This window comes from Echeneis naucrates, chromosome 15, assembly GCF_900963305.1.
Source record: "Echeneis naucrates chromosome 15, fEcheNa1.1, whole genome shotgun sequence".
In the NCBI taxonomy this organism is placed as follows: domain Eukaryota; kingdom Metazoa; phylum Chordata; class Actinopteri; order Carangiformes; family Echeneidae; genus Echeneis; species Echeneis naucrates.
Genome location: NC_042525.1, coordinates 6,591,411 through 6,617,049, shown reverse-complemented (window position 1 = coordinate 6,617,049; position 25,639 = coordinate 6,591,411). Strand labels below are relative to the sequence as shown.

Genomic DNA, 25,639 nt, shown 5'->3' with positions numbered 1-25,639 from the left:
GGGCAACTCTCCCATGACCCGAGACCACCAGAGGCCTCCAAATCCCTCATGATATAATATCACAATGTCAACAGTCATTGTAACAGCCAAGGGTTGGCCTGCTTAAATTATTCCATGGTTTTAAGGCTGCTGTAATGTAGCAAAAGGCTTTACACTATTATACAGACAGGGTGCACTGCTGCTGGGGATAATAACATACCACTTTGGGCCCCAGCACTGACAGTGCAGGGCCATCTCTAATCAGTTTCCACTGATAACACATTAATATATTCACTGGAATTACATTCATTGGTAGATTTTTTTCCCCTTTTTTCCCTGAAGTGCTCCAAAGTGTGATAATTAATACTGGCCACGTTATAACTGATTCGTTGTGACTCGTCTGTGTGAGGGTGACAACGAGCTGCGCAGTAATGACCGTAGATGTCCTATTTGGGTTGCCGTAGTAATGCAAGACTGTGGCACTCCTCCTCAATGAACGTCGGAAAGATGGCGACGGGATACGCACAAGCGAGAGTCAACTGTGCCGGCGGATAGAAAGTGACCCAAAGAGACAAAAATCCGCCTCTCTTGCAAATATTTACCGGTGCAAAGTCTGTCCGATATCGTCTAGCCATGGTTCAGCCCATGCACGGCTAGGAAGAAGAAGCCACTGCTTTGCTATGGAGCCTCCGGATCGCAACAAGCCCAGCAGGTATGTGAATTTGTTGAACAAGACCCTACACCATCAGGACATCGCACTTGCCAAATAGGGAGCTGAACGTGACACTGCAGTCGGTTCTACGGGAGCGCTTGCGCATCCCTCGGAAATCGACTTCCTGCCAAATAGTGCTACGCGTGCAGTTACTGCATTTGCAACACTGGAGTTGCAAACTTTTTGGAGCAACATTTTCAGACGCACTTTGCTGCGGACACCCCCCGCCCCCACACTTAATTCTCGGTTGCTTGTAGGGAGAGGCAACATGCTCGACAGATGTTAAGGTAACACAAACCAACAGTTGTCGGCCTTTGTAACAGTGCAACATGTCATGAGAACAAGCTAGCTCTCGTCTCCTGTTAGCTGCCGCTTGTCAGTTTATTGTTCACCCGCAAGTTCACGAACAGAGGCTGCCGGAGTTGGACCAGGATGAGAGCTGCAATGTTGGATCGCACGGCTGTTTTGGAAGTGTGTTGTTGATTTATTTTTCCTCCCCCCTCCCCCTTTCGAGATGACCAAGACAATGCACTTCACCATCACATCAGCCGAGGCACACAACTTTCGCTGGCTGTAGCTAGCGTTTTTGCTCCACTGTTATTGTTAATCCTCTAGCTAGACTTGGCGCTCCTGTTGTTGTCGCCCCCCCCCCCCCCCTTTCCAGCTCTCCACTGCTGAATCATGACACCGGCTCGTTGACTGCGAACGGTAAACTTTATGCTGTGTGTTTTATTTCAAAGTGGGTCTGCTTTCTCTTAGCAGTCTAGAACTTGGTTAGCAATCTGTTGCATCTAACGTGCCATCGTGCAGTTAAGTGTGTGCAACCTCGCACATACGCATGAGAGGGAATGCATTGCAAAGAGGCACCCATGAGATGTTTTATTTTTTTTTATTTATTTATTTTTTGCTCACATGTGCACGTATCTCAGTCGAAATGCCGCAGTGTTTGCCCCTGACCGCTGGCGACAGACCCCTCAGGAATCTGCTGTTGTGTCTTCCCCCTTCCCCCGTCTGCTCACATGCACAGTTGTTTGCCTGCAGAGCGAGTGACTTTGGAGGGCATTTATCACTGTGGATCAGCTCTGTCATCTGCTATAATCCTGGTTTTGTGCAAATAGCGTGTGCTTTTTCTTTTTTTCTAGTAATGATTGAGCCAGCAGTTGGTTGTTATTCAGTTGCACCCTTGCGGCCACTTAGTCCTAGGTGGGGACACAAACAGCTTGCATGATTGTGCAATACTGGCCCTGTTAATGTAATTGCTGTCTCACTGTCTCATGGAGAAAAATATTGAGCCATTAAACATACCATTGCCAGAAGCCTGATGGCGTCACAATCTGACATGTTTGAGATGATGTCTGTGCAGACTTTGGGTTGTCAGGTAAAGTATGCTCCAGATAGCATATGTATGCTTTGGCAGCTAGTTACTGTTTGGGGGTTTTTATGTGTAGCGTTGGGATTCAATATTAAGAAACTTGGGTAAATTTAAACAAAAGTTTCAATGTCTGATCTGGGAAAAATTTCAGGGATGTATTATTAATGCAGACAAATGTGTATTTGAAATGATTGCATGAAATGCAAAGATCATGTTTTTGCAAAAAAAAATAAAATAAAATCTGTAATTACTCTTTCATCGATTGCACAGTAATTGTGAGTTTGCAACTATTTTGAGACAGAGAAGTTATGGGCTTGTGTGGCAGTGAAGGCTATCATTATCACTGCAAATAGAGAGGTCCTTTGTCAATAATGTCTCATTTTGAAAGTCAGTCTGAAGACATTGTGGCTGTCAAGCATTCCAGGGATTTCAGGATGTGGTGTAGTGCGCCCAGTGGATGGCTGCCTGGAGCCCCAGAGACACTCGTGGGGTAGAACTCATTAATGGCCACATTTGCTGGGAGCACAGCCTGTAGAATACAGATGGACTGTCCTCTAGCATTTCCTAACTACATCTCTGCCCACACCTGCTTTAGAGACATTAATGCAGCTTGCACATTCTGTTACTTTCAACTGTGATTTCATTTAAAACAGTGTAGTCTTTGTAGTTCCTAAAACTGTGGTGCTTGATATTACAAATGCACTGCAGGAAAAAGATTATGTCAGATGATAAGTCAGAGAGAGGGAAAGGAAGGACTCTTAAGTGCTGCAGAATGACTAGTAAAAGGATTAGATTGGCATTTATCATTTGCACGACTGTAAAAAGAAACTGAAATGTGAGATGAGAATGACAAAGGTGATGCTTATGACTCTACAATTACAATTTCAAGTTGGAGCAGTCCACGGACTTCCTCATACTCATGCAAGCGTCATTAAAAACATGCCATTACACCCTTTACTTCACGCCAGAGCCCACTGTCTGCAGTGTCTACATTTAGATGCATAATGATCATGTGACTTGTGATTAATGGCATGAGCTTCCACGGACACAGTAGACACACTGTGTCTCAGACGGCGTGTTCCCTGGTGTTAAGTAATGTATAAGGGCAGATATTAAGCTCAGCAGTGTGTTAGAAATGCACCGCATTTTCTGCTACTTGTGGATGAAAGTGGCTGTCTGTTGTGCATGCACAGTCTGCTTTGCACCATTGCATGTAGGAGAGGTTAGGAAGTCCTCTCCTGGCAGTGTCACACTGTTCCAGAGGAGGGTGTGGTGTGGTATGTTGTGTTCATTGTTTCTAAACTCTTTCAGCCTATGGCACAACATGTGATTTCCCGACTATCAGATATTCATTTTCAAATTCTGATAGCTGTGCACATAGATTTTATACTTTTATTGGCTCATCAGTTAGTAGACAGCAGACACCACATTTAGACTCCCAGCATTAGTTATGCCAGTGTGACCTAATTAGTCAGAAAGTGTGCTCTTAGAGAACCCCAGCCGCCTTCTCCTCCTTTTCCTCTCAGAAAAAATCCCCCATAGTTTGGACATTGTGAGCAAGTGTGCTCACTAACCAGCTGTGTGCTATTCAGCTGTGGGCCTCACAGGCCACGTGTCACAACTATACAATAGAGTGCCCCTTCCTGGTACAATGGTGTGGATGGTTGGTGTCAAAGGTCAGGCCCCCCTGACTCCGACAGCCCTTGGGTATCACTGCTTCAGTCACTATACTAGAAAAGAGTCCTGATTTTGTACTGTTTATTATGCACTCAGTGTTTCTGCCTAGGGGCTCTAGCGTTTCACTGGCTTTTATTGGAGCCCCAATGAGCCATCAGATGAGCCATTGAGAGCAGCCAGACACCATCTGCAGTGATAATTCACCAGCAGCAGCCAGGCAGGGACAGCTTGAAGACCATAGTGCGTCTATGGTTAACTGCAGGGCATGCAGGGCAGTAGCTTTCTCTAGGAAGCCAATGAGTAGGTTTTGGGAAAAAGCAAAGAATTCAGAAGAGGAATTTGCATCGCTTTTTACTGCTGCAGCACAATCTGTGCTTGAAGTGTCTCATGGCAACCAAACAAATAACCGGCAGTGATGGCGTCATTGGTTCCGCTGTCATTCCTGACTGATTTAGTCATGTTGTTCTCCGTAAGGAAGTGCCTTTTTTTAAACTCGATGTCACTCCCTCTTACATGCATTTACTATTTTTGTCCTCAGACACCACTCAGTAATGCATGTTTTAGAATATTTATACTATGTGCATCATCTGATCATACTTGAGGTGGGCACAGTGGGAGGTTGATGGCAGTGCTCTGTCTCCTGTCCTCACACATTTTTCTGATACCTGTTCTTGTTTTTGCATTGGCAAAGCACATTTCTCTGTTGCTGTTGGTGCCATCTGCCTTACTGGAACACATAAGATTGCCTAGTGTTTTCTCCTTGTGCTTGCATACTGAAAAGATCACTGTAGTGTGCTGCTTCTGCAGAACAAGCCCTTTCACAATTTCCAATACAACACTCTCATAAAGGCACCAGTGTTCTGTCATGTGTGAGTTATTCTGTAATCTCAAGACAATTTGTGGTTAAGATTGACGTACTGGTATCATTAATCTCAAAGTATGTTTTCCTGATGAAGGCTAGTATCTTGTTGCATTAAAAGCTGCCGGATTTGAAGCAGGTGTCTCTCACCCCTGTGTGTAATTCCTCAGCTGCTCCCTGGGGACTGTGCTGTGTCTGGGGACAGATTCTGCATTGGGGCAGATGGGCCATAGAACTCTGGGCTTTCTCTCCCTCTATGTGGCTCCTTGAAAAGCTTAATCAAGTGATTTTCGGATTAACCCCCTCCCTTAGCACCCACACCCACACACAAACTCCGCTAGTGAAAGTGATGCAGCCTTACTCTTTTCAACTCGGCCTGCGCAGACACTAACAGGCGCGTGTTGGGGAATGCTTTTCAGTCAGATGATCGATGGTGGGACACATGGTGACTGGCATAGAGAACAGCCTTTTTCATGCACCCCCACCTCCTTTCATCTCTTTTTGTTTTTGTTGGCAGGGTCAGACCTTCCAACCCTTGTCTCTAATCCTATTAAAAAACCCTCAGAAAGGCATTAGGTAACAAAGCTGTGACAATGTAATCTAGAAAAGCGTGCTGCTTGCACACTCTGTTTTATCTCACTCTTCTTCTAGAAGGATGTGATCCAAAAGATTTGTTACCTTTGAGGCAACGTATTCTGTTGTGGACTTTTCTTGTTTGAAATTCAGATTCAGGATGTGGTGAAGCAACCGTGATGTCCAAATCTTTAATGTGACTCAAGATTTTTTTGAAATCACAGGAAAGCAGTGTTGATGTTCTGCATTAACACTGTGTCTGCATATAGTCCAACACATTTCGACACATTTTGGATGAGGAAGCCTCCAAGCTCTGGGAACTCAGCAAACATGAGTTGTACAGTAGCCTTTGGTAGATGACACAGCAAACAGAGTTAATGTGGGTTGCTATTTCTCCCTCTCTGGTTGAGCCTTTATGTTTACCTAGACCAAGTGCGCGTGCCCACAGCTTATTATCCTCTGCATGCCTGTCGTCATGCACAGAGCATCGCTGCTGTGCATTTGAGAGGCAGCCAGTCAGGCTCCAGTGGACAGACAACTTGTCAGTCAGCTGTAGGTAGCAGCAGACGTTTAGTCTAGTTGCAGTTTGTCAACTGGTTTGATGTGGCACTGCAGCAGATTGGGTGCACATTCTGTTTTGGGTACAAACAAACCTAGTACACTTTGACCTTCTGCATACATTTGTTGGGTTTCAGTGTAATATGTCTAAAGCAGTTTGCAGTTAACATCACTTCCAAGTAACTGTGTCTCTTGTGCAGATGCAAATCTGGCCCATGTCAAGAGTTTGTTCATCCTGTTTATGTGTAAATGTCATTAAATGTTGGCAGGCAGGCCAAGCCAGTGGAAAATGCATCTCAAAAGAACTTGGAGATGGATGAATCCTATGACTCTCCCAGTGAGGAGGAGGAAGCCTTCTATGGCACATCACCTCCTTATACCCTCCGTCAGATGAAACGCATGTCTGGCAAACATCAACGGAACAATCAGGCGAGGAGTGCTGGTCGTTCTCCCAACAAGGGTGTGTTAATAATTTTGTTTAATTTAATTTTAAGTGTAAATGGAAACAAGTTTTAAAAATGTATTTACCTGTTTTAGATTAATTGTAGTGACTTGACAGTATTGCTATGTTCATTTCAGCAGATGTTGGCCCATCTGTTCTGAGAGAGAGTCCCAGGCCAATGGAGACCCCTGAGGAGCACAGCTACAAGCAGGGAAAGAAGCTGAGGAACACACTGCGGTCAACAGAGAGAGACCACAAGAAGACATTTGAAGGCTCCTTCATGCTGGATCCGCTCTCGAAGTCGAGTCCTTTTGGTGCCCTCAACATGGATCCTAGAAAGGGTTACTTGAGCCTGGGCTGCAGTAGTGGGAAACTTCCTGTGTCAATGCCCCACATTGCTCGGCCCCACCGCCAGACCTCCAGGACGGACTGTCCCGCTGACCGCCTCAAATTTTTTGAAACTCTGCGGCTGCTGCTCAAGCTCACGTCTATGTCCTCCAAGAGGAAGGAGAAGGAGCAGAGGGGCCTGGAGAACATGCCATTCATGGCCCACAACAATGAGGTCATTTGGTTGGAGCTGCAGGCCTGGCATGCACGGCGTTCCACCAGTGATCAAGACCTTTTTCTTTTCACTGCTCGCCAGGCCATCCCTGACATTATCAATGAGGTTCTGCACTTTAAGGTCAACTATGAAAGCTTGAGAGGGGTCCAGTGTTCAGGGTCTCAAATAATCCAGGGGGACTATCAGAGCATCCGGGATTTCGTCTGTGTAGAGAAGAGGGACCCTGCTGTAGCAGAAACCAATCACTGTGGAGTAGACCCCTGGGGCTTTAGTGCAATGAATGCAGCAGAGCCTCTGGGCTCTGGTGTTGACTGCAGGGAACACCTCCAGCGCCAGCGGCTGGCATTTGAGCAGGTGAAGCGTGTTATGGAGTTGCTGGAATCTGTGGAAGCTTTGTACCCCTCTTTACAGGCCCTGCAGAAGGACTATGAAAAGTATGCAGCACGAGACTTCCAGGGCAGGGTGCAGGCGCTCTGTCTGTGGCTCAATATCACCCAGGACCTCAATCAGAAGCTGCGTGTTATGGCCACAGTGCTGGGCCTCCATGACCTCACACGTATCGGGTGGCCTGTATTTGAGATCCCTTCACCTCGCTGCTCCCGGGGCAATGAAGAGGAGGAGAATGAAAACGACGAGGAGAACGACTCAACAGCCACTTTTACAGCTGACAGTGAAGGGGAGGACAGGGATGTGGAGGTGGACGAAGGGGGATTCGGACATGAAGAAGATGGAGAGTTTTCTCCTTCTCTGACTTCTAAATTTGCCACGTTGTTTTTAGAAGATGAATTTCTCCCGACTGTTTCTGCAGGAAGTGCAGAAGCAACTGCGGGAGGGGGAGTGTTCTGCCCCACAGCAATCTACAGGCCATTTGTGGATAAAGCACTGAAACAGATGGGACTGCGTAAACTGATCCTCAGACTGCACAAATTGATGGACCGCTCTCTTCAGCGGTCCAGAGCAGCGCTGCTCCGTCACACTCCTGCACACACTTCTGCACTGGAGGTGAGAGTATGATGTCTCTCTCTATATATATATCTATATATACATACACACACACACACTTATGATATATTTGTATCTCCGTAATACAAGCCAACATCTCTCTTCATTGACCATCACTCACTTTTTCCTCAAACAACATTACTAACAGACGTGTAAGCATGGTGTTTCTAACTGGAATCAGGATTTTTGACAAGTAGTTATTCCAATGCAAGGAATAATTTTTAGTGTTTCGGTGTACAACAATGTGTGGGTGTGGAATATGTCCTGTTTGTAATATTTCAGTGCCAATATTATTAAGGCACTCGAGTGAATAACAGTTGTTCTCATAGATAGGACCTCCATAAGAAGACCAAGTTCAGGCTACAATCAAATGTGTGTGTTGCAACAGTAAGGAAGCTAGAAAAACAGAAAAGGACTTTTTTTTTTTTTTTTTGAATTTGCTAAAGTGGACAATGCACTCGTGTGTGTCAGGAAAAATGAGCGAGGGGCAGGGTGTGTACCCATCATGTTTGCATGATGTTGGTAACGTGGTCTTGCACATTTCTGGACCAGGCTGAAGTTTTTGGTGGCATATCCACTGCCATGCAGGGACGCATCTTTCCGGAATCTTTGTAGATTCCCGTCTCTTTTAATGTAATGGTATACAATGGATTAACCTCCCTGGACCTATCTTTCACCTGCAGTTTGCCGACTTCCCAGACCCCATGCTTGACAGTGATTACCTGCCAGAGCTGTCACGCCATTTGTCCTGTAGTGGTACAGCAAATCCAGAGCTCGGAGCAGACCAAGTGTCCTGGGAGGATTTGCTGGACATGGACCTCCCATCCTTCAGGCCGGCATTCCTCGTGCTGTGCAGAGTCCTTCTCAATGTCATTCATGAATGCCTTAAACTGCGACTTGAGCAGAGGCCTGCTGGAGAGCCTTCACTGCTCAGTATCAAACAGGCAAGCAGCTGTTTTTGGTTGACTCTTATGTATTTCCTGTGCTGCCCATGCAATGACTCATTTTACTGCAAAATAACACACTACATTTTAGTTACATTGCTCATAAATTTAGTCATTAGGAAAGAGATCAGTCATATGAGTCACTTCTGGCACCATCAGCAGTTGCATATATAGTCTAAATGCATGTGTATTTATGGACACACAGTTGATTGGTAGAATGTTGTATGCTCTCAGTTAGAACTTCTGCAGAAAGCTGTGTGATGGTTTTTTTTTGTATTGATTACTGATAATTGACTAGGATTTTCAAGTCAAATTCAACTTATGAAGGCTCGTTGACAACATCTCCAAATAGTGTGTTTAGAGACCCAATAATTTGGGTCTCTAAAAAATCCTGAAATACCCTTTAGTTGAACAGTGTTCTCCTTTATGTCTGTAATAGATAAGAGATATGCCTAAATGTTAATCGTGTTTTTAGATCTATTAATTGTGCTCTGCAGTTGGTACGTGAGTGCAAAGAGGTTCTTAAAGGAGGCCTTCTGATGAAGCAGTATTATCAGTTCATGCTGCGTGGCGTGGTGACTGATGCTCAGGGCTTGCAGACAAATGCCAATTATGATGAGTTTGAAGAGGATCTTCACAAAATGCTGGTGGTAAGATTCCCACCCTCCCTCGACATAAAGTTGATGTGTAAAGTTGAAAGTTTGTTTTGACCGACTGTGTTACTGTTGTAGAAACTGTTGCGAAATGATGCATAATTGAATGTAAAAAAAAAAAAGTGAACTTTTTTTTTTGTTTGTTTGTTTGTTTAAGGTTTACTTTGACTACATGCATAGTTGGATCCAGATGTTGCAGTTGCTGCCTCAGGCCTCTCACAGCTTAAAGAACTTGCTAGAAGAAGAGTGGAACTTCACTAAGGTTGTCACTCCCTACATCCGTGGAGGGGAGGCTCAGTCGGGAAAGCTTTTCTGGTAAGTGGACCTGAAGCCTGTCTAACTCGTGGAAAAATAAGGCTTATTTCATTCCTCTTACAGTGATGCCACCAACTTGAATACCAAAGTGGCACAAAACTTTTACAAGTGAGTTTATTAATAATTCATATTCGTCTGGGGACTGCTCTGTTCTTGGCAGTGACATTGCAGGGATGTTGCTCAAATCCACTGGAGAGTTCCTTGATGCTGGCCTGCAAAAAAGTGGTAATGAATTCTGGGAAAGTGCTGATGACAGCACAGCATCAGACGAGATCAGGTAGGCGGAATAACATGATTTAATTTGTGTTTTGTTTTTTTTTTTCGTTTTTGTTTAGTTTTGTTTTTCATTTTAAATTATAAATTTTATCCCTGTGGTTCTAAACTTTAACCCCTTTTATCCTTCCAGGCGGTCAGTTATTGAGACAAGTCGGTCACTGAAAGAGCTGTTCCATGAGGCCAGGGAGCGAGCCTCTAAGGCTCTAGGCTTTGCCAAAATGCTTCGCAAGGTGAGGGGCAGCAGTGGAGAAATTTCTATAGTACAGAACAGGAAGCTGCAACAGAAGAGACTGCAGTATATCTGTGACCCTGTTTTTTGCTCAGTGAAAAACTGGGACTGTGTGTTCTGACCCACCCTTTGTTTTCTTGCTTTTCTGCAGGACTTGGAAGTTGCTGCAGATTTCAGTATGACCAATGGGGTTACTTGCCTCCTAGAGGCACTTAAAAAGAGAAACTATGTCAAGGTATGTTTGCTTGTCTTTCAGTTTTGCACATATCTGAGCTTCCCTTTGGGTGCTTTGGTCATTGATTTACATACATTACATACAGTTTAACATCCCTTTTACTTACAGGTTCAGATTCCAGGTTTGGAGGAGCTGCAAGTTTTTGTCCCCTCCGGTCTGATGGATCAGCGACCACTCATCCTGCAGCTTCTCAATGCTGCTGCTGGAAAAGATTGTTCCAAAGAGCCCGAGGATATTGTTGATGATGAGGTCTATCTGCTCATGAGTAAACACAAAGCTGTGGACTCATGTACGGATTGTGACTGGGCTCAGTGGGAGGGAGAGCTGCTTAAATTGGTCCCCCAGATGGAAACTGTTGACACTTTAAGGGCAATGAAGGTATGTGTTTGTCTGTATGTGTGTATAACGTGTGTATAACGTGTGTAACAAGCCTCACACTGGTCTAATGCACTCTCAGGTGGAGAACGTGCTCTTGATCGTGATGCAGTCAGCTCACCTGGTAGCTCATCGAAAGGCCTTTCAGCACTCCATGGAGGATGTGCTCACTCTCAGTCGGGAGCAAACATCTAGTCAGCCTCTGATTGCGAGTGCTCTGGAGGAGTTGAAGGTACTTAGAATAACCACAAGCCCTGACCTGTTAAAACGTGGGTTAATTTTGTGTCATTGTGAAAACAAGTGTGTGTTTGTGTCCTCCTTTCAAGTCTGTTTTTCACCTCAGTGGTTATTCGTCAACCTGAGTTTCCACTCTGTTATTATAACCCGGTAAAAATACTTCGTGCCAATGTCAGACCAAAGTAATTCTTAAAGGGGAGGTCGTTGAACTTTTACCACACAGTCTGGTACAGGTTGAGTTTTGCAAACCTCCCCCCCCCCCCCCCCCCCCCTCTCTCTCTGTGTGTTTGATGATTTTGTTATTTTTTTAATTTAATTAAATTTTTTTTACATGAGAAAATAAAAGCAAATTTTCTCTTTTCTCTCCACATCGTTTTCTCGCTGAATACAGGAAGAGGCACTACAGCTATGCATTAAGATCAGCACTGCCATTGATCGAGTGGAATACATGTTCACCACAGAGTTCGAGGCAGAGGTGGAGGAGTCTGAGTCAGCCACGCTACATCAGTACTACAGGGAGGCAATGATACAGGGCTACAATTTTGCCTTTGAGGTGAGCACATGCTGACTTTCAGAGGCGTGAACTCGAACACTGTATATTTTTACAGTTTGGCTCAGAATCGGGGCTTTTCTGACCGCAATGTGTGACTTTTTTTTTTTTTTTTTTGGTTTGTTTTGTTGTTTCCAGTACCACAAGGAGGTGGTGCGTCTGATGTCAGGAGAGTACAGGCAGAGGATCGGGGAGCGCTACATTACTTTTGCCCGCAAATGGATGACCTACGTCCTGACGAAATGTGAGAGTGGTAGGGGCACCAAGCCCAGGTGAGGCCTTACCCTCTCCTAGTAGTTCATTAAGGAAGCATCAGTGGTTTGAGTACCTTGCTCAGGGAAGTTTTTTTTTTTTTTTTTTTTTGGGTTGCGTTGCTGCAAAAAGAGTTAAAGCCAGCACTGACAGCTAACCAACAAACCATTGTACCTATGGAACTGACAAATTAACAGTGTTCCCAATCATCTAAAACAAATGGCAGATTTCAAACTGGTAAAAACTTGTTTTTGTTGGTATGTAAGTTCGAAGTAGTTTGAGAGGTTTTCTTTCTTTTTTCTGCCAGTTTTCGGTCTTAGAACTAGTAACTATTCACATATATTCAGATTCTGTGTGAGAGACAGTCTTAATTGAAATGCATGTATTGTAACTTGCTTTGTCAAGAGCTCATGTTTTGAACTGTAAGATTCAAAGCATGAGTAGAATGAGATATAAAACAGACTTTAGGTTAACATAATGAAGAACAAGCAAAGAGGGAGAAGCTAAAATCTGTTGTATTATTTGATTGTTATTATTTAGCTGTTATTATCCTCAAATAGAAAATCAGCCCTTCAGCATATTTGTATTTCAAGTTTAATTTGATAATTACCTGATAATTACTCGCCCTGCTGCACCCATGAATGTCTGGCATCTAAAACACCTCAGATGACTTCTCAATGATGCTGCTTAAAAATGAACATGAACAGAAGCTGATGAACTGTGATGTTACACCTTCAGGTGGGCAACTCAGGGTTTTGACTTTCTTCAGGCCATCGAACCTGCCTTTATATCAGCATTACCTGAGGATGACTTCCTGGTAAAATAGTCTAATCCCTCCTACCTTTTTTTTTTTTTTTTTTTTTTTTTTTCCTGCAAATTTGCAAAGTCTTCTTAAAATGTGACATGTTTATAAACTGTTGACGGGTAATCTACCCTTCTCTCTGCAGAGTTTACAAGCTTTGATGAATGAATGTATTGGACATGTAATTGGAAAACCTCATAGTCCCGTCACAGGCCTGTACATTGGTAAGAATTTCTTCAGTGATATGACCTGTCAGTGACCTCTCTGTCTGGAGTTCAGGATTTACTCACTTGTTTATATTCCTTTGTAAGTTTATAACTTGGGTGTCATGGAGAATTGTTGTTGCACAAAGCAGACACAGCAACAATGAAAAAACAATCCAGTTCCCGTAGAACAGAAAAGAATGACTTATTTTACTTATAGTTTGTCAGTTTGCATGATCCCCTTTGGTTACACAGATTCATTCGAGCAGCTCAGTTTAGCTGCTCTGCAGTCAGCAGTAGAATAAAACCTGTGGTTCTTGTTGGAAAAAGTGAATGTGGGAAGTAAGGTGTTGCTGAAATAAGAGCATGATCCAATTGAAAAAGAATATAAAAACGGGAACAATTATCAATGTAGCAGACCGACAGACATGGCCTTGTTTCTGGCCTTTAACAAACATAAGTGACCATGAGATCTGGGAATCATTACTGCAAAATATCTTTGAAACAACAACCTGGTAGTAGCACAAAGATTTCTTTTGCAATATGCCTGTTTTGATTTGGATGGAGTAAAGCAACACATTGCAGTGGCTGTCATGCACTTGCATAATAAGCAAGCAGAATTTGCGTTATTTCTTAAAGGTTCATACATTGAAGATTTAGAGAGCTGAATACTGTATGTCATGCAAAACAGCAGATTATTGCCTGAATTGAGAAGCTTCTCCCTCAAAAGGACACATCTTAAAACCTATTCGTCCTTGTTCCCCCTTTTCTGGGTTTTGTGTTACTCATCACATTTTATACAGTGTTTTCCATTAAAAAAAATTTTACAATTGTCTGTTTTATAAATATATAAATATATTTGCAGTGTCCTACGACCATAGCAAACAAATTTATTATAGCTATGGACTCCCCTCCATCAATGCGTACTCTGTTCCAGGTTTACTTTGGTGGGTGGTCTGACTATATTAAGCATTGAGTGCTTTTTCTTTTCAGCTCCCAGGAATAGTCCTCGTCCTGTGAAGTTTCCTCGCTGCCATAGTGATCCACCAAACCCCAATCTGTTCATCCCTAATGCTGAAGGATTTAGGTATGTGATGACAGTTAGGGTTAGGGTTATGATCTACATGCTCACTGTGTGTTAATTTTAGTACTCTTTCCTGCATGGCTCCGCACGCGTCATTTCCTTGCTCTTTATTACTGCACTGTATTTTTTTGAGCTTGTTGGTTGTGCCAGTTTTCTTGTGCATATATGTATGCTGCTGAGTATGCCGGGAGTTGTATAGTTGTATTTATTATTATTCAAATTTAAAAGTGAGTCTGTGTTTGTGTGTGTATGAATGTGTGTCCCTCAACCAGCCTCCCAGACATACACACACACACACATGCACAAATATATATATATATATATATATATATATATATATATATATATATATATGTATATATATATATATATATATATGTATATCCCCTCCCATGCCAAGCAACCTCACTTCCCAAGGCAGCGCTCCTCAGTTTGTTTTTTCACCACACAGCTCTCGAAGTCTCCCCTGCGATCTCCGGAACCAGCAGTTCCCAAACGGCCCTCGGCCCATCCCTCAGGGCCTGGGGGAACACAGCCACACCAAAGCACCAGGCAGCACCCCCAGTGACGTCAGGTAGCTTTGCCCCCCAAGTCACAAACCCATCCCCAGAGGCAAAAGCATTATACAGCTTCTGGAAAAGGACGGAAAGCAACAGAAGTGTAGAGCCAAAAAGTATCTTTTCCTTTCGTCAAATCTGTCGTGCGAATATAAAGCTTTGACAGGTAACTTTTATCTATATTTGTAGGAGCCAAAGGGAATTACTTTATTTAATCACACTGTCTGCAATTTCCCTTCAAATATGATCTGAAATTCACAAATACTGTGCTTACAGAATTAGAAGAAGATATGGTTGCTAACCACTGGAAATTTTCCTTAATAGAAATAGCAGAAAGTGCTATTAATAGAATCAACGTTGGCTATGAACGTCATGTTGAGAAACAACTCAAAACCTGTCTATTTAGCATAATTTTTAGCTTTTAAGGTAGTGAGAAGCTGCAGTGTACGCGGTCCCAGCATAACACCAAATCAGAAAAATGGCCTTGCACATTTCGTTACAGATGAAAGAAAGTTGTTTTGGAGGAGGGAAAAAAAGAAAAAACACACTGACTCATGGAAAGAGTGGGCTATTATATTCTGCTTTTTTATTGCTATTAACATCAGTGCTGCTTTGATGCTGGCTATTTATTGTGTTTACATTTTCTTGCGCATCTGCGTGTGCTTTTGAAATCAGAACATGCACTCTAGAGCTCTAACCTTCAAGTGTGAATGACTCTGATGCATGCTGAGCTGTTAGCGGCTGCCTGCAGGAATACTGGGAATAAGCAACATCTTTGTTTCTCTTGAAAGTACATGTCATTTTGTCAAGTTATATTGTTTTAGAAATTTAATGCTGCTATTTCAGCATCAGGTTGGAAGTGTTTTAAAGTGTTTATGTCATTTTCATTTTATGGTCTAGTGTTGAGAAACATTTCCCCCAAAAGCATCTGAAAGTGAAGATATTCTACTGATCTCTAACCCCTTGTAAATCAGTGGCCTCCATAATGCTAAGAAACTGTGAGGAGACACTGCCCTCTATTGTTACATTTTCTAGTTTGACAAAGAATCCACTTAGTACATGCATTGCTATGAAGAAAGTACTCTCATTATGAGAGCATAAAAATAAAGTTCAGTCAGGGCAGAGGCATTTGCCCTGTGCTGAGCCTTAATTTGCCCATGAACAGAAAACCTTGTCCCCCGCCCCCATTCCTGGCTGAAACATGCCAGTCTGAATCAGTAGTTTTTGTTGCATCAGTTTCTTCTCTGTCCCAGCAAGGGGTCCAGTTACCACGAGAATGACCGTCTGTCTTCAGTTGCAGCAGAGTTGAATTTCAAATCACTGAGTCGCCACTCAAGCCCCACGGAGGACAGGGACGGTGGGTGCCATCAGTTAATTAGCATAGGTTGACTCACATAGTCAATGTTCAAGTGCCTGATTAGGTGAGCAACTCCTGCGATTTGTTTCTCCAGAGCCCTCCTATCCCAAAGGGGAGTCCAACAGCACTGCACGCCGAAGCTGGGAGCTTCGCACCTTCATCACCATGTCCAAGGGTGAGAATGATGAGTGGTGATGAACATTGGCTACAGGTGTTTAACATCAGAAAAAAAAAACTATAAGTCTTGCATCCTCTCTGTCAGACACGGCAGCACGACAAAGCCCCATGGAGGCCGTCCGTCGCTCAATTCGTAAGTTCGAAGATAAACGCTATGCCGTGATGAAGCAGCGCAACATCATTGGCCAAGTGTGTCACACGCCCAAGTCCTTTGACAACTTTATGCACGTTGGGCTGAGGAAGGTGACCTTCAAGTGGCAGAGGGGCAACAAGATAGGTATGATTACCTCGTGGAAGTATTTGTCATCATGAAGGTCAATTTACATACAGCAGCTGGTGGTGATGTGTCATTGTGTATGGAAACAGGTGAGGGCCAGTATGGGAAGGTGTACACCTGCATTAACGTTGACACTGGAGAACTCATGGCTATGAAGGAGGTAGGCACACCAGCAAGACCACATTACCTATTTCAAAGTATTGATCAATAAATCCAAATACTGATGCATTATATTTATTGTTATTGTATCAAACAGATTCGATTCCAGCCAAATGATCACAAAACGATCAAGGAGACTGCAGATGAGCTAAAAATATTTGAAGGCATTAAACACCCGAACCTGGTGCGATATTTTGGAGTTGAGCTCCATCGGGTAAGAGGCACATGTTTACGTCAACTCAGGCATCACCTGGTGCACACCGAAACAGTTGGGTGCAAATATTAATGTTCTCTCCTGCAGGAGGAGATGTACATCTTCATGGAGTACTGTGATGAGGGCACGTTGGAAGAAGTGTCCCGACTGGGGCTGCAGGAGCATGTTATCAGGCTCTACAGCAAACAGATCACCACAGCCATCAATGTCCTCCATGAGCATGGCATTGTCCACCGCGACATCAAGGGTCAGTTTTGCTTTAAACTTTTTATTTTCCCTGTGCCACAAGTACAGGAAATTCTGAACGCACCTCAATTTTTCATTTTGTTGATTCTATCTGTATCAGGAGCGAATATCTTCCTGACGTCATCTGGTCTGATTAAACTGGGAGACTTCGGGTGCTCAGTCAAGCTGAGGAACAACACACACACCATGCCAGGAGAGGTGAACAGTACGCTGGGAACTGCAGGTAAAAGCTTGTATGTTCTGTTTCGGTCATGAGGCGGCTGTGGCCTAATGTTTACCAAAAGGATTCATTTCTTTAACATTTGTTACTGGATATGGTATTATTGTTTTCTGTCTTTTTATGCTTTGTGTGATTAATATAATGAGTGCTCCTCAGGATTGACTTTGGAAAGATTATGTTTGTTTATTTGCCCCCCCCCCACTCCCCACCTTCCATTTCATTAGCATACATGGCACCTGAGGTCATCACAAGGGCGAAGGGTGAAGGTCATGGCCGAGCAGCAGATATCTGGAGTTTGGGCTGCGTCCTCATTGAGATGGTGACAGGAAAGGTGAGGAGCGGCAGAAACGTTTTACCTCAGTCACGGGCCTGTATGAGATTCAGGCACATTGTTCTGTGCGGTCCAGGAGGTAAAGACAGATGGAAATACTTGTAGCCTTGTTGTTTTTGTGCAAACATGAGGCTCATTGTACAACAGATGTAGCTCTGACATGCATATCTCATTGTTCAGTTAAGTTAATTATTATTGACATATTTACACATTTATGCCTTTATATATTATTGAATTGTGGGGCTCTTTGCTAAAATGCTGATTCATTGTTATCATACATTATCTGTTTTGTGAGAATGAGTGGTTTCACTCAGTTTAGTCTGTCCTGACATCAGAACTGCCACTTTGTCATTTAAAAAATATGTTAAAACCTAATGCTCATTAGGAACATCACAAGAAAACTCTTAAATGAATCAGCCCCCTTTCTCAACACCTCAGATAAAGGAAGTAGTAAAAATAAAAACAAGGAAATGACTAATCTTTTTATTGTTGTGATAACCTGCAGAGACCCTGGCATGAGTACGAGCACAATTTCCAGATCATGTACAAAGTGGGCATGGGCCATAAACCCCCCATCCCAGAGAAGCTGAGCACAGAGGGGAAGGACTTCCTGAGTCACTGTCTGGAGAGCGAACCCAAACGCCGCTGGACAGCTAGCATGCTGCTGGACCACCCGTTCGTCAAGGTGAGTTACTGATCACCCGACTAAAATCTCACTAACATAAGTGAACTGTCAGGGTTTGACCGATCATGATGTTACTGTACGTCTGTTTCAGGTTTGTACAGATGAAGAGTGACAGGAAACCTCCTCTCTGGCTCCCAAGTTTACAAATTAAAGCACTACTGTGCATGCTGAAAAGAAAAAGGAACTGTGGAAGTTGAGAAGCGGACGTTATGGCTGAAGGTGCATGGAGTTAAACTGAGGAACTAATACAAAAACCATTTCAGAGGACAACTGGACCTATGGAGTATTGGGCTGTCGTGGGGACTTGAAGGGGCAGGGGTGGGACTGTACATACTGTAAGAATAGGATTGGCTTTAATTCATGTATAAACAATATTGTAAAGTTAAAGTAACTATTGCCACATTTGTTCTTCCCACTGGTGAAGAGACCTCTGAAAAGGCTTTGAGGATTTTTTTTTTCTCTCTCTCTTAAATAAATGGGCTGGGCGGGGTGGGCTGGGACAAAAATCTATGGCACTTTTTAAACTGTTTACCCAAGGGGACAGTTGAGTAGAAGAGGGAGGAATCTTATATCAGTTGCGGTAAACCTCACTGAATGGAAGGAGAAGCTGGTTTAACATGATGAAAGGAGCACCATCCAAATAGTCAGATTAATTTATCACTTGTCTTTTGACGAGCGCGGGCACTAGGAAGGATTTTTTTTTTTTTTTTTTTAGTTGTTGTATTTACTTTTCTTTGCCTTTGCTGAGGAGTAAATGTCAAGTTTGAGCAATGTTCAAGTCTACTGGTTGCCGGTGAAGAGCTGTTCATGTAATCGGAGCGTAGCCAACAAAGAGGAGAAATGGGGCCTGCTCTCCCTCCCTGCTGCTGAACACAAAACATCCACACAACCAAACACAGACACTGACACAAACCACAACTTCTGGTCCTCTGCTGCTCTTATAGTGTTTGCTATGTACAAACAATATTAATAAACCAATCTTTTTTTTTTTTAAGAAGTGAAAGTATATTTTCTTCAAACATGAAACTGCCACACGTCATTTCCATTCTTAGAGGTAGATCTTGTATGTTTGAGCCAACAATAAAATCTTTGGCTAACATACAATGAAATATTTGCATTATTCGAGGTATAAAGTGAATTTGTCCCCAATTTTTCTAAAGCAAGATGGACACTAGCTCCCTAACACTGAAGATCAGTAGTTTGCGTTTTTTTTTTTTTCCTGAGGAACCTGCTTATTCCCACAACTTGAGCTTCTGTCAATCTCTGTCTGACCAATCATCCAAAGCACTCCCAGACTGAAGGAAAGAAAAATCTGAATATTATTTTACTTACTTTTTTTTAGATTTTAAAGATTGGAGCATTTTTCAGCTTGCCTTCCTGACATAAAAAGCATTTATTATTAGTAAATCATTAAAATGAAAAATCTTTTTGAATCAGGTAGAAGCATTTTTATAAAAGCAACTTTTGGTAATACCTTTAAGGTGAAATGGCTAAAGAAAGTATAGAAAATTTTTTTTTTAAACAAATGATCTGAAAACTAAAAAAAAAAGGTCAAACTCAAGTAGTATATAGAAATAAGTGTCTCTAGAACTGATATCTACTGTCTAAAGAGGAATATTTGATCGTATCCAATGAAATGGATCATTTGACTCCAGCTGTAATAATGAAATTTATCAGGGACAGTGTTGTGCCACCAAAATTATATGAATAACTGATAGTAATATGGCTGAAGGAAGGAAATGTTGCATTCTCCTGCATAAAATGATTTGGTGATTTCCCCTATTTAGAGAAAAAAAAGTCAATAGTTCAACCTAGAAGTTATAAATCAACATAAGCCAACCTGCAGAGCAGAGAGCCACAAAAGCTACGATGATTAGCATTGATCCAGAGCTGATGAGCTGAGTGAGTAGGAGGCCCAGGCTGTAGTACCACGTCCAACCACATAGGTCAACTCCTTATTGGTAATGGTTTTATACTAAGGTACTGAAGAGAAATACACCTTAAAAACCCAAACACTTTTTCTGATAATGATCGTACTGACCCGGCGGGCCAGCTGCTTACTGAGCAGCCACAGAGGCAGCGTGCAGAGCTGCAGTAGGCTGATGATGAGGCCGCTGACCAGGAACACATAGCAGATGATCAGGTGGCACAAGAGCTGAGATTTCAGCAGCTGCAGGAGGCCCATTGTACTGTCAAAGGTAAGGTCGTAGGTAAACGACTTCCTTCTGATGTCACACCCACCTGAGTCAGCGGTGTGAGATACTGTATCCACACGGCAAACACACAAATCAGCTCTTTGTTGACTGAGGGTGTGACAGTAACTTTCCTGTGCCCATCCACACATTCTGTGAAGAGATGCCTTCCTTGTGCTCATGCTATATCCTAACATTTATGGAAAATTGCATTTTTAATTTCAGTAAATCTAATATGAGGTTCTGATGGTCTAAGTAAAAGAAGTGAAGTTTATCGTTCAGTTACAGTAAAAAAAAATAAAATAAATATGTTTTTGGTTACAAAATCAATTATTCTTTGTTGAGAATGAAGCAATGAATGAAGCAAGATGAAATACAATATGTAAGACGATCGGTGGTTTGACAAGAAGTAAAGAAACAAACTGTGGATCTTTCATTAAGTATGTATTAAGTCAACACCACCGGGGGTCACTAAGATGATGGTTTTTCAAATCCACTTTTAATCCGAGTACTGTTTTGTGTATTCCAGTGGAGAGGACATGCAGGGGCAAAGGTCACAGCTAAATCTGAAGGTCATGGACAAGAATATCCAGATATCTGGAGTCCATCTTCATGGAGATAAACTGCACCTTGTTTTTACTGTCAACATTGCATTGCATTAGCCGTCGCTCTAACATTGGCTTTTTTTAATTTTTATTTAAAGGAGCAGTATATTCATTTTGTCATTTAGTCAAAGCAGTGTGATTCATTATCTAATAAAGTTGAAGTTTAGATAACACAATGTCTTAGTAATTACTTTAAAGAATTCCTGATTTCCAGATATCCTTTTACTCATATAACATATTTTATCTGGTAAGTGCAGAAACTAGAAAATATTATTTCAGAGGTTGTTTTTTTTTTTTTTGTTTGTTTTTTTTTGCCTTTAGTGAACACTAAAGGTCAAATTATAGCCTTTAGGAGGATTTGAAAGTAAAACTAGTTGCTGGTTGACGTGGTGTATATATCAAACCAAGATGAAAAACAGGCTGTTCTCCCTCCCTACTTCCGGAAACAAACAATCCAAAGTGTTTCTATGTATATAAAAAAAAAAGAATAAAACATTATGTCTCTTTAAAAAAAATGAAATGGATATTTTATTCTGCCATGAAAATATCAGTATACATTACATGGAGGTAGTCCATTTTGCATTTGTTTTAAAATCTTAGTTTAACTTGAGTTAAATTTTGTCTTCACTGTATACAAATATTTATCCTGTGATTTAAACAGAATGCCTTAATTGCCTTATCTTCTTATAATGTGATTCCCGAAAGATGTTGCTTCAATCCAGTTTCGATATTCTACATCATGAGCTTCTGCAGCAAAGGATGGAGAAAAGCCTACCTTGACTGTATTGTGCTTTTAAGCATGTTTGCACTTGTTGGCCCAACAAGAACCTGCCAGGAGTGTGTTTATGTATGATTCAAGCAGCAGCTTGCAGATTAGAGGCTGTGAGAAAGTCAGGATTTCTTAGTTACTGTTTAGCGGAGCCTTCGTATTGCCGTAGCTTGACCCTCGGTTAATCTCAGTCTGGCCAATCATCCAGCGGACTCCCAATGAGCCTGTGAAGGGGAGATTCAAGAAGAGTTCATTTAGGATATTATCTGAGTGAGTCACAAGGAAGACAAGGCAGCTTTTCCTCTAAAGGAAATGGTTATTTCTGCTGTAAATTCACATTTAAACTCTCTAAATGTACTCTCAACGTGTGAAGATTGTTTTTCCATATCAGAATTAGATTATGTGGCTGAATTTGCCTGTTTGACACTGTAGACTAAAGTTTGAGTTTTACGACAGCCAAAGTACACACAAAACCTAAAATGAGTTGGGTACTTAACAAATGATGAGCTCTTCCCTTCTAGAAAACAAATCTTGTCATTCTAAAATCAACATGTCGCAAAGTGGCCACTAATTAACTGTGGAAACTCTGACATGCTCCTCATGAACCCCCACAGTGAGAAAATAGCTCCATTTCAAATCTCTGTGAAACAATTCGGACGGAGATGTTTAAATATGCTAAAAATCACATGCCTGATTGATGTTGGGGACATGCTCCCAAACCTGCTTAGTCAAATTCTCCAAAAAATGGTGACTTACATTTGAGGTGTCAGATCTGCTGCTTTACAAAGTATTTGAACAAAAAAGCATCTGGTTAAACTGTGTGAGGAAACATTAGACCTATTTCACAGCTTTGACTTGAATGTGTAAGCCAACCTGCAGAGCAGAGAGCCACAGAAGCTAAGATGGGTAGGATTGATCCGGAGCTTATGAGCTGAGTCAGTAGGAGGGCCAAGGGGTAGAGCAGCAGGCTGCACCAGAACAACCAGTTGATCAAGGTCCAGGGTCGGCGTGGAGGACTCACCACGGGTCCGGGGAAACACCCCGTCTGTGTGTAGTGCTCCTGAAAACTATCCTGCAAACAGATCAATACAAAACACAACTCGATCCCAAAGTTCTCCACGGAACAACAGGGGTACGTTTGTACTTGTTGCATCCAGGTTGTTTGTCAGCACCCAGGATGTCATAACTCGTCATTATGTTTCAGCAGTGAAAAGCTAAACATCCACCTTCAACACAGCCTTACCTTTTCCTGGTAGAGTTTGTGGAGCCAAGCAGCGCACTCGGCCTCATCCTCTGGGATCATCTCTAGAGGGATTCTCCTGCAAGTAAATGTCAGAGCTCTCAGATGGGAAAAAAAAAGATGACACCAGTAAACAGGATATACAATGTGGCATTTCGTCATACCTCACATATAAATCTGCATGATATTTCTTCCCGTTAAGAATATCCAGCAGAGTCGGTGCTTCATTATTTCTGAAGTTCAGCGTAGAATCATAAACAGCTGCAGCTGCACAAAATGAGACACAGCCCCAGTTAGCTTTAAGGCTCATTGATTTGCTGATGTTCTGCTCCCAAAGCCACACAGAGTCTGGCATTTACTGGAAGACATATTCAAATTCTTCATCAGAGCTAGAAACTCACCAGTTCCTCTGAGGTTTTGGACAGTTACCCAGAATCCTTTGGTCCTGGGCAAAAGATGATACTTGAGTTTGGGCAGACCTTTGCTCTCAGCCACCTGCATGCTGATCTGGTGCTTCTTTGGTGTGAAGCGTGTCCCTTCACAGTAAAGCAAGAACTAGCCCCAGGAAGAGAGTGTTTATTAAAGAGCACTACGCAAAACTATCTCTGGAAGATCATTTTAAGTCAAAAAAAGACTTAACTCTTAACTCTAAACTTTTTTAAAGATGACACTCACCCAGTATTTTTCTGGGTAATCTCGCAGATTTTGAAGACTTTGTGACACGGTCCTTCGGTCTTCCTCCCATTTCCTCTTGCAGAAGACTATCTCCAGGAAGTACCACATCCAACCAATGATTGGCACATAGGCCAAGTCTTTCTTGGCTAAAACCTTTGAGCTCTGGGAAGATTGAAAGTGAAAGCACATTAGCCACCTGAAGAGTGGAAGGCAAAATTTACTATTTACAACAAAGAGGATAGTCGGCAAATTTTACCTGAACTGAATTTTAACCTGAACACTTTTTCTGATAATGACTGTACTGAATTGCAAAATAAATGTTTTGAGGCAAAAAAAAATTAATGTGTCTTTTGGGACACTTTGTCTTACCCCAAGGACTCCGAATCTCTCACAGAAGGTCCAGCCACACAAGAAGTCTATCTCATAACTGTGATTGAGAACCACAATGGCATTCTCATTTCCATAGAGAGGATAACTCTCTGGGTCTGTGTACAGCGTGCACTCAGTCCCAGACCACCACTCCAGGGCAGCTACCATCTCTGGGGATCATATAGACACAATAATGTAGATACCTCTAAGCTCAGCGATGTGAAAACTGAACACCAAGCAGAGGAGAAGAGGAAAAGATACTCACGGCTACTGATGCAGTAGGCCAGTCTGATGTTGACCCGGCGGGCCAGCTGCTTACTGAGCAGCCACAGAGGCAGCGTGCAGAGCTGCAGTAGGTTGATGATGAGGCCGCTGACCAGGAACACATAGCAGATGATCAGGTGGCACAAGAGCTGAGATTTCAGCAGCTGCAGGAGGCCCATTGTACTGTCAAATGTACACACCTTAAAGAGTTAAAATGCAACCAGTTCCCTTTGATTTTGCACGCACACACACACACACACACCTAGCTTCAGTCCGCTCTGTCAAACAAAGTTGTCAGCTGTTGTCAGTTGTAAGCTGCTCTCCCAGCACTGATCCCACTCCTGACATAAAGGTTTTCTTTGACTGGATGTCATCTGCTGAATGGAGCCTCTGTGCTGGACTGTGCAAAGATTCAACCGTGCATAAACAGCATGACCAGATAAATGCTTTATTCCTCATTCCTTCCTTTTACTGCAGTTTATTTTTTTATGTCAGGTCATTTCCTCAAAGTCATGATTTGCATGATAACTGTCACTGCTGATCAGTCATACTTTAGTTGAAGAAGTTCACATCTTTAACTCGTTGCAGTCTCCAGTCAAAATTAGGACAGTCAGAGTCCAAAGACCAGTTTGAACAAACTTTACTTTGGACTCAAAATGTCAAGTTGTCAAATGTGAAGTCCTCCAATTACGAGCAGCACACACCTCACCAATATGAATGTGAAAACATGTCACACTTACCTTGTTCAGTCTGAGCTTCTTCGAGACAGCAACAGACCTTGAACCTCTCCCAGGTTGCAGGAAAAGAGGGAAGCGGCGCTCTTCACTGTGTCGCCATGCTTCTGGCTCAGATTTCACACATTTTCACGTCGATCCCCGCAGCTGAAGTAAAGCTGCCCCACCACCCACCACCAAACGTCTGAACCACACCCATCAGCAGCCCCCTCCCGGTCCGGGGATGGAGACATGTGCGGGCTCTTCCTCCTTCGACAAGCTCTGGAGCTGCTGCGGAGACGATCCGCGAACAGGAGCGATGCTCGGGGCTGACACATGCAGCCGAGCATCGCTCCTGTCAACACGGCGGTGGATGGGAGGAATAAAACCCACTGAGCGGGTTACCATCATCAATAAAACACGCTTTAATACAGGTTCATTGTGGGGGATCCGCAAAGCTCTTATTTAAAAAGCGCTTTCTTCTCGGTGCTGCAAACTTCGAAGGAGTGAAACCTCTTTGTAGTTTCTGTCATCTTTGTTTTGCCCTTATATGGTACATAAGGAAGGGAGGGAGGGCGCATGCGCTGCAGGCTTTTTCTCTTAATCCCTATAATAAAGTAAGAAGATATCTTAGCTCATAAAGGACTAATTCAGATCCGCGGTGTAATATCACGGCTGTGACACACACGTCGGCCCGA

General features: G+C 42.8%; 2 protein-coding genes across 7 annotated transcripts; one reads left to right on the top strand and one right to left on the bottom strand.

Moving 5' to 3' along the window:
* Positions 1–463: 463 nt before the first annotated feature.
* map3k4 (mitogen-activated protein kinase kinase kinase 4) lies at positions 464–19,105 on the top strand. Of its 5 annotated transcripts, XM_029520442.1 has the most exons (27): positions 465–691; positions 6,000–6,190; positions 6,310–7,736; positions 8,420–8,680; positions 9,178–9,330; positions 9,491–9,648; positions 9,809–9,925; positions 10,055–10,154; positions 10,305–10,388; positions 10,497–10,766; positions 10,846–10,995; positions 11,392–11,553; positions 11,689–11,822; positions 12,541–12,619; positions 12,750–12,828; positions 13,801–13,894; positions 14,343–14,465; positions 15,702–15,805; positions 15,900–15,980; positions 16,068–16,259; positions 16,349–16,419; positions 16,516–16,632; positions 16,720–16,879; positions 16,979–17,101; positions 17,323–17,429; positions 17,935–18,114; positions 18,206–19,105. In XM_029520442.1, the coding sequence occupies exons 1-27, from the start codon at positions 660–662 to the stop codon at positions 18,224–18,226; spliced, it is 4,770 nt and encodes a 1,589-aa protein (XP_029376302.1). In that variant the 5' UTR covers positions 465–659; the 3' UTR covers positions 18,227–19,105. The 5 variants fall into 5 exon arrangements, with proteins under 5 accessions (XP_029376307.1, XP_029376302.1, XP_029376303.1 ...); XM_029520443.1 differs by lacking the exon at positions 14,343–14,465 and having other exon boundaries at positions 466–691; XM_029520444.1 differs by lacking the exon at positions 14,343–14,465 and having other exon boundaries at positions 467–691; positions 6,313–7,736.
* On the bottom strand, positions 18,790–25,143 carry agpat4 (1-acylglycerol-3-phosphate O-acyltransferase 4 (lysophosphatidic acid acyltransferase, delta)). Of its 2 annotated transcripts, XM_029520449.1 has the most exons (10): positions 24,969–25,143; positions 24,491–24,628; positions 24,230–24,411; positions 23,965–24,134; positions 23,596–23,757; positions 23,322–23,475; positions 23,085–23,187; positions 22,924–22,999; positions 22,554–22,752; positions 18,790–21,904 (listed from the first exon to the last, which is right to left on the bottom strand). In XM_029520449.1, the coding sequence occupies exons 3-10, from the start codon at positions 24,405–24,407 to the stop codon at positions 21,813–21,815; spliced, it is 1,134 nt and encodes a 377-aa protein (XP_029376309.1). In that variant the 5' UTR covers positions 24,408–24,411; positions 24,491–24,628; positions 24,969–25,143; the 3' UTR covers positions 18,790–21,812. The 2 variants fall into 2 exon arrangements, with proteins under 2 accessions (XP_029376309.1, XP_029376308.1); XM_029520448.1 differs by lacking the exon at positions 24,491–24,628 and having other exon boundaries at positions 24,969–25,142.
* Between the last annotated feature and the right edge of the window lie 496 nt (positions 25,144–25,639).